Consider the following 14,384-nt stretch of genomic DNA (forward strand, 5'->3'; position numbering starts at 1 on the left):
TCAGACCAGGCAACATTCTTCCAGTCTTCTATTGTCCAATTTTGGTGAGCCTGCGCGAATTGCGGCCTCAGTTTCCTGTTCTTAGCTGACAGGAGCGGCACACAGTGTGGTCTTCTGCTGCTTTAGCCCAATTGCTTTAAGGTTTGACATGTTGTGCATTCAGAGATGGTATTCTGGAAACCTTGGTTGTAACGAGTGTTTATTTGAGTTACCTTTTCTGTCATCTCGAACCAGTCTGCCCATTCTCCTATGACCTCTAACATCAACAAGGCATTTTCATCGACACAACTGCCGCTCACTGGATATTTTCTCTTTTTCGGACCATTCTAGAGATTATTGTGTGTGAAAATCCCAGTAGATCAGCAGTTTCTGGAATACTCAGACCAGCCCATCTGGCACCAAGAACCATGCCACGTTCCAAGTTACTTAAATCCCCTTTCTTTCCCATTCTGATGCTCGGTTTGAACTTCAGCAAGTTGTCTTGACCACGTCCACATGCCTAAATGCATTAAGTTGCTGCCATGTGATTGGCTGATTAGCTATTCGTGTATATTAAACATAATAAGGTGGCTAGTGAGTGTACATTTATACTGTACCATGATTTCTGTGATTTTCCCTGAAATTGTGCCTAAAGTCTAAAGGATAATTCTATGCAGTATAAAAACCGTATTGAGATGAAACCCAGCCTGACTTTTAAGGTTTCCTTTCAATTTTGAAGACAGAAGCAGAGAAGACCTGTTCCAGGGGTGTAAAGGCAGATGTATGGAACCCGGGTACCTGGTAACTGAGGCACCCAGTGGAGTTTTGTAACATGCATTATGTGGTGGTAGAGTGGCAGGTGGCACATAGGGTGTGAGCTGCACTGAAGACAGGGCTTCACACAAAGTAAGGTATAAGGGGAAGGACATAGAGCAGGGGCGTCCAACCTGCGGCCCTCCAGCTGCTGCAGGACTACATCTCCCATAATGCTCTTTCAGCTAAGGGGCTGGCTGAGGGGTTGGAGCTCTATGTCAAGTCTCTGTGAAGTAAGAGGGGGAGAAGAGCATACGTGGGTGTATGTACACTGTAGTGTTAGAATCAGTGTGTATATGGATAGTGCCAGAGTCAACGTGTGTTAACGATAGTGAGTGCATGTTTATAAGAGTGTGGTATTAGCATATATGGCATTTTGTGTGATACACTCACACTAATGCCATAGAGTATGCCAGTATATCGTTTTAGAGTATGTGTATTAGTGTATGGTATTAGCATGTGTCCGCATGAGCGTATGGTGTTAGCATGTGTGACTGTAAGGCATTGGTATTTGTGAGCATATGTATGGATCAATAAGTGTGCTATTTATGACATTTATTTTGGGTGATATTAATTAATAATTAACCTTGTAATAGGACAAATTCCTAATTATGAAATAAATAGTTTAATGGGCTGAATCGTTCTCTCCTGTCAAGTGCTATGTTTCTTTGTTTTCTATGAGTGCATATGAGTTTAATGTGAATTTACCTCACCTGTGACTCGCAAAATCTCCTCTTCCCGACAAATTGTATTTTTAAAATGTGTGTTATATTTAGAATGAAAACAGTGCAATAAAGAGCATTATACAAAATATATTGTACAATCAACTTTATTGGAAAAACGTTTCTTAATATAAAATTTGATAATGCAGTGGAATATTTATTTTTATGCATATACTTTAATATTTTACATACCAATACATTAAAACAACAATCATGTATTACATATTTACATCAGGAAGATACATTTACAATTTGTTGATGATATATATATATATATATATATATATATATATATATATATATATCTGGACTGAGGTTATAACTAGAAAAATAATAAATTTATTTTTAATCAGCTGTTTCACCTTGCTTTCATCTCCCCTGGCAAGGCAAAAATCTTATATTAATGCAGTTTAAAAAAAAGGAGAAAACACCTTTATCGATAAGAATCATGTTCAAGTTGTATTAATAATCCATGTGCCTGACAGTACCAATAATGCCACATTCGGGAAACCAGTGGCAATTAAAATATTATGTAGACTTCTAAGCCTCATCAGTCTCAAACATTAAATATTTAAGTTTCTTAAACATAACAAAACAGCCTACCTGGCATTCTCTTCAGCCAGATGAAAACAATATGGACACACAAACAGAATTTGATACATGACATTCTTCAAGTAAGTGTTTGCAGCTCCTATACATATATAAATATATAATTTTCATACTTTGCTCACTGACATGTAACTGTGATACTACATCACATCTTCCAAATCACAGTCCTTATATTTTTATTAACTGTATTTCTTCTTTTGGAAATCCGACTACAAAACTATTTTAGGGCTATGTCTAGTGAGTACTATGAATAGATTAGACTTCAGCATTTCCCTACCATCCTATAGATTTTTCTTACTAGCCATCAATGAACACATTTTCAAATCTATCTAAATTCAAATTAAAAATATAATAATTTATTTCTCTTTACCGTATAGACTAGAGCAAAGATTATTACAATTCTAGGGGATAGAGAGTCTGGCGCACAATGACATCATCACTCACAAGGGCACATTACAAATAGAACTAAAGATTTCATTGGCATTGCAGGATGTCCGTGGTTTACTTAATACTTCATACATCCGCCATGCTGCAGCACTTTGGCCATCTGTCTTTTTAACCCATTTGTTGTCAGGTAGTCTTTATTCCTTCAAAGGCACAGAACTTCCATCTTTTTTCCAGTGTCGCTCCTACACCAGTGAATTCTTGTTTGAACATTCTTGGTAGCTTAACAAGCAGTGACTCAATTTCGTTTGCCGATATCTGTATGGGAACAAATATGCATGTATAAAAGAAAAGCATTGCGATTGCTGTTTTACCATGTATTAATGTTTTAGTCTTTAGACATACAATAAAATGCCATAGGAGAATCACTAAGAGAACATTTTTTTCATTTTGATTATACTAAGACTGACCAGGATTTCTTATGAGATGTGTTGTCTTCCGTTAGATAACCAATTAAGAATACTTGACAAGGAATGCACGCATGATACAGGCAATGAAGGCAGCAAGGCTGCGGAAATTAGATTAATTTCCAGTGTATTATCCTGCAACCTTATGTCAACGGACATACTTTGGAGATCTCATGTTGAGTGAACAACTTATATAAAGAGGAATACAGATGACTATATTTCAACACATAGTAAAAAAAAAGACCCATCAGTTTAAAGGTGAACATGTAAAACAGGTTTAAGAACTATATTTAATTTATGTTGAAATTAAAAGCTACAGACCTAAGCATCTGCTTCTAAATTTAGTCTTGTTGGTTTTGGATAGTTAATATCTGAACTAAGGCTTCCTTCAGGATTTTTTCGTCTCCAAAATTAGTATAAAATAGGTGTTGGGTAATTTATCAATAATCCTTCAAAATCACCCTTATGTTGCTCTGGAAAATTATCATCTGAGCACTGCTACATCAGAATAGCAATTTATTCATTTATTACACGATTGAAGTTTTTTTTCTTTGAATGGTCTGGGCCATAAACCTCACTAGGAATGATGCTTTTCATTATGCATTTAGGGACAAAGGTGTTACATTAGAGGTTGGACAGAATCTTAAAGTAGTAACTGCTACAAATAACCTATCATCAAATTCAATAGAAACTACAGTTTTTATGTTTTGCAATAATCCATATTTTTTTCTTTTGTTATCTCATTCATTTTTTTTAGCATGCATTCCTACAATGTGTTTTATCTTTCACCGAATATGCAACAAGACACACTGTGTTATTTGAGAACTATTAACAACGTAAACGCATTTTATGAAGCCTACAACAGTGTTAGATTAGTCACACCTAATTCTAAATGTCTATTAATGAATGCTAAATTACTGAACTGCAGAACATCTACGAAAATACAGGTGACATCCATATTAATGCAAATTAATTCACCACAGTTAATGAAATTACAAAGCGCTAAACATAAATTCCAAGTAACACGATACATACAGAAGCTATTTCCTCTTGTTTCTGTCTATATTACAGAACTACTTGGTGAAAAGTTTAGGCTGACAAGATAAACTAAGAGAATACCAATGGATCCAACCACTAAGATTAAACTTCTGATATTATTTACATTAGAACTTTAGATTTGAGTTATTTCCTCTCCGTGTTATGTTTTTCCTCCTTATCGTGGTACCTGATTTGTTATAGCAGCCTTTGTATCAGCTTGGTAGGGAGGAGGCATTGGACTTCAGAACATGAAATTGATTGTTTTGCCCCATTTTGCTTGTAAACACAACTTAATTATGGCAAAATAGCGTGGTACGTATGTACAGGTCGAATATCCCTTATCCAAAAATCACTTATTTGAAAACCAATTTTTTTTTCTTCCAGATAAAGGGAATTCAGAAAAGGGATACTCATGTGAGGGGTAAAATACAAGTTTAAATTTAAAGTAAACAATGGGTTAATAGAGAAACTGCTTTTGCAAATATTGAACCAGTAAAAAGCTTCAGACAGGAAACAAAAAACCGGCATTTTTGTGGTTTGGTATTTAGCACATCAGCAGTTATGTAACACAATGTACATGTAGCAAAATGTATGTTTATAGAAAGACCATACATGACTATCCAATGGGGTCACAGAGGAGCAGCCTTGCTATGGGGAGTAGGAAGATAAAAACCGGCTGCGCCCGGACATGTGCGTGCCTACTTTTTGTATGGTCACCTGTATAACTGTATAATAAAATCTACTATCACTTCATTTGCTTTGTCTGAATCTTCACATACTGAGTTTCGAAGAAACTCTGAGAGTGCACAGGAAAGAGGTGTCTGACATCTCCTGTAGTTAGGTCTTTTCCCCATCTCCTTTCGGCTTCTCCCTGTTGTCTCAGAGCGCTTCCGGTCAATTGTTCAGGCTTTCGCAGAGCACTTCCGCTCCCTTTTCCAGACTGGAAGTGCTCTGGGGAAGCCTGAACAAAGGACCAGAAGCGCTCTGGGTCTGTAGGGAGAACCCTGAGGAACGGATTGGACACAGGAGAGAAAATCCAAAATACTTGTGCATAAGGGATCCTCAACCTGTATCTCCAAAACATTTGCTGATTGAAAGAAAAAGAAGACTCAATCTAATGTTCTATTGCAATAAGGTCACAATTAATATAATAATTCCACTTCTCTAAAGGGCATTGCCACAAATTGAAATTTGGAATAAAATTATGTAATAAACTACATGTGATATACATGTGTGTAAACAGAAAAATAGAATTTGATGGCAGGTAAGAACCATTTGGTCCATCTAAGTCTTTCTGATGTAACAATTCTAGAAGTGAAGGGAATCTGTTGCACAGCAAAAATCTCAGTCAGTTATAACCCTGCTACTCATAAATAAAATAGACAACAAAGCAGATATGACAAGATTGAAGGTATTTGAAGTAATACATCACAGAGGATTCAGATACATTCCTCCTCCTCTTGTTTATCGCCACAATTTAGAAATGATGCTGATCCCACGCTCTTTAATTCAGACTATATCTCCCAACTCTTATTACCAGTTTAACGCACTAGTACCTTGTCTGTGATTCTTTTTATTTCTTTAGCATCTTGTCTAGTATCTTGTCTGCAATTCTCTATTTCTTTAGGTTCTGAGCCTCTATTCCATTAAGGTTCATATTCTATTTCTCCCACTGTTCCTTCCATTTGCACTTGATGTTCCCACGGTTCAGTTCGAGGCCCCTTAGTGTTTTCACTGTATACTACCCCCTCAAAACATTTGTGTAATTTAATTCAACAACACATTGTATTAGCTATGGAAATGGAATGCTCAGGATGAACTGAATTGCATTATAGTTCAACCTTATTCATATAGTATGTCTGAAGACACGACTGAATTAGTTATAGCTCTTTCTGAGTATTGTACTTTAATTTTAAGCATGGAAATAGAAGAGTAACATTTGTGAGAATAATGTAAAGAAACGCATATCAGGTTTTTCTGTAATATACCACTATACTTCCGGGGAGTTTCATTGGCAAATCAATGCAATACAACCAACGGGATTTGATTTGAAGGGTGCTACTTCTCTGAAGCCGTGATATGATGGCATTCCAAGATACCTTTTTCCACAGAACTGAAGGCCATGCTAACAAATGCTGCCCATCAAAGAGGATTTCGATTAAATGGGGAAGGACCTGCTTGATAAAAGAACTAATCTGATGCCTGAATTTTCCATTTGAAAATCCGCAGTTTCAATCAGCTATTAAATCTTTTGTGCTCCGGGTCCTTTTTATGTCTTTTGAAGTCCACTTAAAATGTGTTACAAAGAACACCACTCTTTCTTCTGCTTTGATCTATATTTAAGCCCTTAGAATTGACCATCTCTGTCTGTTTGATCCTTGGCTAAATACATTGGTCTACATACAGGTGCTGTATGCAATCGCTATATTATTGACAGTTTTAGAACTAAACCCTGAATAACTTATACAGTGTATTCTTAAGCTGAAATTTAAAATTTTACTCAGAATATCCTCCACTACACTACGTGTCCTCTATAGCGAAGTCTTCTCCCAAACAATAACAGTTGGTGCAACATATCTCTCAACATTTGGAGGATACGGTTAAGCAGGTTGATTAGATGTGTGGCTTTACCAGGATTTATTATGTGACGTTGTGGCCTACTAATATTTGTATTACTGAGGATATTGACAAGGAACATAATGTATTCACACATTACTGTAGCTTTTAGGGCTGTCTAGTCATACACTCATACTCAGCAAAGAGATACTAGAAAAGAGGGACATCAGGGGGTTAAAGATGTAAAGCAGGGGCGTCCAACCGTGCAGCAGCTGGAGGGCCGCAGGTTGGACGCCCCTGATGTAGAGGCACCCAAAACAGAACACTTTGGGGATGTGCTACACACATTCTCTTGTAATATTTGTTATAAATGTGAGACATTTTAACAGCATTCTGTCAGAACCCCTAAATTTTGCTGAGGTAAGGTGTAGATTTAGACAGAGCTAAGAATGGAACCCCCTAGACAGAGAATGAAGCATTGTCCTGAGACCTAGTAATCATTTGTTATATCTTAAGTCTTCAGAGCAAATCACTTAGTATGATCAAATAAATGTCATCACTCTGTGACACTGCTGCATCAAAGCACAAAAGTTTTTTAGTGATGTTATCTACGGAAGTCCATGGAAGTCCATATCCATGGATAGTGCCCCATCAAAGAGGCAAGGCACAGACATCATAATGTCAGTGAATTTCCAGGGGGAAGAGTGTCCCACTTGGCTCTTCTTGTGGATGCTTACGATGTCATCAATGAGTCATCTGCCTCAGTTTCCAATAATTCAGTTTATGGATAAAACAACCAATAATGCACCAAACATTTCCAATAACTCAGCATCCGTGCAATAAGACTTTCGAAAAGCATTTTCTGTTTAGTAGAAAGCTAAATCTAGTTCAAAAAGCACATACACATAAACACAAACAGAGCAATAAAAATGAGTTTTACCCGTGAGTCCAGCTGTTGAAGATAAGACCATAAGTATTCGATATTAGCGCCAAAGGGATGGACATTGAGAAATGTTGATATAATACCTGTGTGGGGAAAGTACGAGGTATAAGTATAACTGCGCGTTTCAACACAGACATTCAGCACAGCTCAGTTCACACCTAAAGATTATTTATTCCAGCAGCAAAGGAACATTTCATTCACAGTTTAATGGTTACAAAAAAATAACCTATTTTACAGGAATAAGTCAAAAATGGTTTATAATAAATCACATAACTCGGAGAACTGTAACAGTTTTTAACCAGGTGAGTAAGATAAAACAACGTGAAAACACTGTTTTTTCTATCCAGTCTTCAGGCTTATTAAGCATCAATTTTATGCTTGATTTACCAATATAAAATTGCAGCGATTGGAATAAAGCAATTATCATTTCTCCTTAAAGTGGATGTTCCCCAGAGAAAATATTTTATATAGACGTGTCAAGAAACACATTGACTTGAATCTTCCCAATAATTACACTGTTTGTAGCCATAAAAACTATTTAATTCCCATTATTGCTAAACGATGCTGTGTAACATCTAACCCCCACGATGTAGTTGCTTATTTTTATATTAAAATAAACCAGCCAGAAGATTATAAATGAGGGTTAGAAGCAACAAAACTACGTGACAATACCACTCAGTATGAAACCTCAAAATTGTATTATTTTTATACGGCTGAGACGTTGCTAGTGGGGCGAATAAAACCGCACAAGGACAACATGTACCATGAAAAAATCCCAAATCAGTTTTTGTACCAGATGATTGTGGCTTATTGTAGACTAGCTCAAGGTCGTAACCATTCATTCAGCCGCTAAGGATGAATAATACCATATTTACTGCATAATGAAAGATGTTGACAAAATTATTAAAATGGAAACCAACTGGAAAATCTATGGGGTTGGGGGGGGGATTTGGCAGAACTGTGAACATGACATACCAGGTCACTGTATAAAAACCTACAAATTAGGAAAAGGGTCTTCAACTTTTTTATACTATGGAAGTTATCATTTTATATGTCTAACTTCGGGGCGACCCGAGGGTTTGCATCTTGTTTCGATAAGTAAAATTCTTATGTTATGAACTACTAGTTATGCCCTGTTTATCCATTGTAAAGAGCTGTGAAGAGTAGATAAGGTTACACTGCTACAAAATGTCACCGTTACGTCATAAGTAACATCTAACACACAACATTTTTGTAAAGAGTCATATATGGTATCAGAAGATAAACAACACCTACAGCTTCCAAACCTAAAATATTCTTTATATAGGACTTCGAAAGAATAAAACATCTGAAAAATGGGAAAGATAGTTATGGATATAGTGACCCCATAAAGCATATAAACGCTCTTCCCCGTGACCAATTTACCTGAAAACTTTCCAAAGCGGACCCTGTGACACTTCAAACATCAACCTTTTAAAAAGCCCATTCACAGACTAATTGCAAGATTCTGCAGAAATTATTTTAACATATTTGATAGCAGAGGGAGCCCAATACAGCAAGATATTCAAGGCTTACAGCAGTGGAAGCAGCAGCTGGAGCCGGTTATTGTGTGTATACTACAAAGAAGAATACTGCTTACACTGTAACGAAAGCTAAATCAGAGCAGCTTTTGTAGTAACAGCCAACGTCTGCGCTCAGCGATGCAATTGATGGAGGAGATTTAAAAGCTGGAGACTAAAATGCCTCCTCTACTTTATGTAATTTATTTATTGGCTTAAATGGGAAACTGGAATTTTGTTTCATGTATATTTTAATGGTACAAACGAAGACTCATCCCCCAGGAATCAGTTTCAGACACTAGTCACTATTTCTGAATCCGTTTCCTCACTAGTGTACAATATATTTATTTTTCTTTCTGATTTACTGATGGTTTTTCACACATTTTCAGATCTGTAAGCTCAAAAAATATATCCTTATTAGAGGATCTCTGTTTTCTATGGAATATGATTCTGGATATCAAGGCTTTGTGTTACAAAGAAAAAAAAATGGCGTTTTAATAGGAACACAACTACATGGTTACCATTCTGGTCACAGTCTTCTACCATCAACTACCGCCTATTCCAGCCTTGCCAACTTGGACAGCCCCTTGATGGATCTGTGTTGCATTTGATTTGCTTCCATCAGTGACAGACTGTAGTTAGCTCTCTGGCCTTACCTATAAGCAATGCTTCTTTCTCTGATTTAAAACACTGCCTTTGTTTCTCAGCATCCTTCTCTTTATCATGGTTGAAGACCGCAACGCTAACTGTACCGTTTTCCTGCAAGTATACAAAGGAAACATCATTTGATTTTTATTATAACGGTTTATTGTTACTTCATTATCAGTTGCTATAAAATTATTGCCAAGAAGCATTGAAGAAAAAAAATACCCCCCCCCACACACACATAAAGCCGTTTATTGGCCAATCTTAACTTTTAATTGAAAATGACATTTTACTCTGGCTTGTTTGAGTTCCAGTTCTAAAACTAAAGTTATCTCTTTATTTATGCAAAATAAACATGATAAATTATACAGAGAATTATGTTAATGAAGTCTAGGGCTCACTGTAACCTTTTAATGGTGCGTGGTTTATTTATGTAGCTTCTATAAAATAAAAGGCAGATTTATTCACCAAAAAATCTATATTGGATGTGGCTATGTTCTTCAAATTATTAATACAATATAAAACATGTGCTACTTATAAATCAGGAATGTTTATATACAATGCATACTTATTACAAAATAGCTAGAATATGTACTTTTTTAAATCAACGTATGTATGTATGTGTGTATATATATATATATATATATATATATATATAAAGGAAGAACTTTACAGTCACAATATAACTACTGACCGCTGCCAGTGTTCCCATCTTTAGTGAAAAGATTGAAAGTTAGGAGCTTGGCCAACTAAAATGTGTGCGTCCAGAACACATTTTTTCAAAGAATATTAAACATTAAATATTAACTCCATTTAACTGTATTTTATTCATTAGGCTGCTATCCTATGAACTGTAAAGTAATTTCTCTCATGCAGTTAATGTTATTAATCTCATGTAATGTTTGTAATGTTTGGTGGGGAACTGAATGTAAGCATCTATTTCTTTATCCCCTGACTCCCCTTTGCATTCTTAATCTGTTTCTTGGCAGACATTGAACAAGTGGAAGAGAAAATATGAAAAGAGGTGACAGGACACTGGGATCTGCAGCTTACATATCCCATCTGAATATTGTGTAGCATTTCTCCAGGAGGCTGGAACAGAAAACCATAAAATGCCAAAAAAATGAGCTGTATTAGTTTGCCAAAAAAAAAAAAGAATTAGTTGTAGATGGATATAAAAGATGTCTGTCCCAATAACTATGTGTACAGAAATGCAAGTAGGCTATATTATAAATATATACATATTATATATATATATATATATATATATATATATATATATATATATATATATATACACACACTATTGAGAGATAATTGATACAATGTATATCAATAATACAATATATTTAACATTTTAGGGGATAATAGGATATCGAAACATTGGAGAGAGATCAAAAGAAAGCTACAAATATGGAAAGTGGTTTGCATTTAAATAAGAGGCTTAAACCCCTTACATCAGGAAAAATGAGCAGACTAGATGGGCCAAATGGTTCGTATTTGCCATAGAATTCTGTTTCTATAATAATATCTTGATACTGGGTACTGGTGTAACCCGAACATCGATATATGTATGTATATATATGTATATATATATATATATATATATATATATATATATATATATATTGTACAAGTTGTAAACTGTATGTAGTAGATCCCTTTACCTTTTTCCATGCAGCATTTCTATGGTATTCAAGACACTACTAGGAACAACTGGTTAAATGTTTTATTCTTAATATAACTCCGCAGCTCATGAATAAGATTTCTTTCTACGTTTAAAAATTGGCTCCCCTTACCATCAGGTGCATTGCGTATTCTGAAAAACATGGTACATATTGTTCTGCCTTTTATATCTGTCCACCTACTACTGCACATTACGTTTCTGGTACCATTTGCAAAGTGACAGCAGGCGCTCAAAGCAAATCCGCAAATGCTTTTATCGCGGCCCTCGTTGTTTAAAGGGAAAGGTTGCAGTTAAAACTATTTTTTTCTTACAGTGTGTCTATATTCTAATTAAAGAGTTAAAATAATTCCAGTTAGGTGCTTGATGGGAAAATGTTAAAAATGATCGTGTATACCTAGGGTCTGTCTACTTAGTAGGTAGTATATAACCTAGATATTGTAAACGAATACTTAAGCCAGAAAAGGTGCCAATAACACTTAACAAACCCCTTTTACCTATGCTGGACTCTTCAAAGTTCATTAATATGATGATGTATCATCGCAGTGAAACCCCGCTCCTGTCTTATACAAACTTAAACAGCCCTTCGCGTGCTCTCGTGCTACCTCTTCAGCCGTAAGGTCACGTGTAATTACTCCCTCTCGTTCATTAACACGCTCACATAGAACGCTTGCATCCGTTCCATAGCTGAATTACCAGATTTTGCTCTTTATAAATGAACGAGATCTTATGTGGAGTGAAGGAACTGGCAGCCCGTCACAGTAAACACGATGAATAACACTTTATATCCGAGCTTCTCAGGTCTCAGTCAGTTCCCTCAATACGCCCATGGCTTCCAAATCCTAGACCTACGAATGGAATTGGCATATTAACCCTTTCCTGGCTTTCTGCTAAGTATTCCTTACAGTGCGAGTCATCTGTCCCAGGTTTGCCAAGAAGCGAACCAACACATTTTGAAAGTTAAACCAGCAGGTGACTCCAGCGGATCAGCCTCTGAATAATCAGGAAGCTGGTTAGGTCCTCTGTGCCCTCGTTACTTGCTCGCAGACTTCCTTTGCTTGCCGGCACTGCATAGGTACCCCGTCAGGTGCTTTAATCTGCTGGCTACTGCAATAAATTGCTTGTTCTGCCTGGTTATAGCCTGCGGTCCCGGGTCTGCCCATCTGCCCCGAAGCTTCTGAATATAAGGAACAGTATTGCTCTGCAATCCCTGAGTGGCATTTTGCGGCCCTCAATCTACTGATTGCAAAGACTTGCTGTCTATTGCGAGGCTACAGGGCTCTTTAAATTACTGAACCTAAATACGAAGCACATGCCTTACAGCCGTTATGCTCTAGAATTGCTGATTCCATTATTTTCTAGAAAGGCCAATCTATGCCGCTTCTTCCAGCACCCTTCCTTTAATTACAGTACAGACTGATTGCACCATTTTTTTCCTCCCTATCCTCAGCCTGCAGCAATTTACCAAACAGACATAAGGAAATTAAGAGTGTATATTTATTAATATCCGATTATAATAAAACTATGTACTGCTCCCGGAGCACAATATTCCTCAGAGTGAATAGTGTGTTCTCCAATCTTTTCCTGATTTATGTAACCTGCAACGGTGTAATTAATAAACAAGAAACAGGAAATTAATAGAGACTTAAAAATTGTTTTTAGCACAATGTTTTTTTTAATAGCAGACACAGCTATTAATTTATTTACAGCCTGTGCAATGCGGCAGATGAGCTTGGCTTTATCTTTAAAAGTGCATAAGAAAAAGTTTAGGTTTTAGATTTTAATAGGGAGAGTGACCACATCATGCGAACGAATTCCAAGATGCACATACATTTCACTCGTTGCTAACCAGCACATTCAAAGCATATATGCGTTGTATTCAGTTATATGAATATAGAAACTGAATTTATCGGCAGATAAGAACCTTTCAGCCCATATAGTCAGCCCGTTTTTTTCCCTCTGTTAAGAACTATGTGTATGTATGTTTAAAGTCCAATACTATGTTAATCTCTACCACTTCTGCTGGGAGGCTGTTCCTGTAATCTACCCCCTTCTCAGTATACATCCCACATGCTCCAGGCTTTTACATGTGCTGGTCAACAAGTTACTAACACAAAGCTTTAGTCCGTTTTACATTTTTTATTCCCATTGAACTGGATTGATCTTTTGGGTAACTTACCTTGATGAGATAATCATGGTTGTTGCACTCTGACACCTCCTTGGTTCCTTTAAGCTGTACAGGTACAAAAAACCCCAAAATAATAGTTATGATATTTATATTAAATCATCCCTGGAAGATTTGCAAATCACCAACATGGGATCCCAGAAGTGTATGAACGGAACCTTTGCACTTGTACGGATCTGTTCATGATCAAACGGAGCTTGGAATTTACATGAAAACTTAGCGCGCCACATTTACTTTCCATGATTAGACATTTTTCTAGGTGGTAAAAGATCTTTGGAAGGTTTTACAGATTGAGGAAACTTTACTTTTATGTTGATGTCGTTATACTGGAAATAACAAGGTTGGAAAGTTATCTGCAGGAGATAAAAATGCTTTACAAAACAGTGTTTCTAATTGGTTTTCAGCATAATGGTGGCAAGCTGAACGTTCGTGTCCTGGCTCCCCACCATTAATTTTCTTTACCTAAATTAAAAAAAAATTCTATACAACATGCCATTACCAGATACTGTCAAACTGTGACTGTATTATGTATGTGAATAAAAGGAAAAGAGCCTTTGACTTGAAATACCGTATTTGCTCGATTATAAGACGACCCCGATTATAAGACGACCCCCCAAAATCAAAATATTAATTTAGGAAAAAAACAAAAAGCCTGAATATAAGACTACCCTATAGGAAAAAAGTTTTACCAGTAAATATTAATTCATGTAAATTATTTTTTCATGTTTAATAAAAGCTATGATTGAGAAAAATATATTTTTTAAATTTCCTTTTATTTGCCAACCTGCCTCCCCCCAGTTATGCCACTCTGCCCCCAGAAA

At 36.3% G+C, this 14,384-nt stretch overlaps 1 protein-coding gene across 2 annotated transcripts in view; it reads right to left on the bottom strand.

Moving 5' to 3' along the window:
• Nucleotides 1–2,227: 2,227 nt before the first annotated feature.
• The window catches only part of ENOX1 (ecto-NOX disulfide-thiol exchanger 1), a 112,269-nt gene continuing 100,112 nt past the window's right edge, over nucleotides 2,228–14,384 (bottom strand). The window contains exons 12-16 of one of the 2 annotated variants that reach the window (XM_053455476.1): nucleotides 13,558–13,611; nucleotides 9,706–9,808; nucleotides 7,509–7,594; nucleotides 2,689–2,825; nucleotides 2,228–2,650 (exon numbers count right to left, since the gene is read on the bottom strand). In XM_053455476.1, coding sequence (XP_053311451.1) covers nucleotides 2,694–2,825; nucleotides 7,509–7,594; nucleotides 9,706–9,808; nucleotides 13,558–13,611 — 375 coding nt within the window. In that variant the 3' untranslated portion in view covers nucleotides 2,228–2,650; nucleotides 2,689–2,693. Of the gene's footprint in view, nucleotides 2,826–7,508; nucleotides 7,595–9,705; nucleotides 9,809–13,557; nucleotides 13,612–14,384 lie in introns of both variants that reach the window. The other variant, XM_053455475.1, reaches the window with a different exon arrangement.

The sequence above is a fragment of the Spea bombifrons genome, chromosome 2, assembly GCF_027358695.1.
Source record: "Spea bombifrons isolate aSpeBom1 chromosome 2, aSpeBom1.2.pri, whole genome shotgun sequence".
Classification (NCBI taxonomy): Eukaryota; Metazoa; Chordata; class Amphibia; order Anura; family Pelobatidae; genus Spea; species Spea bombifrons.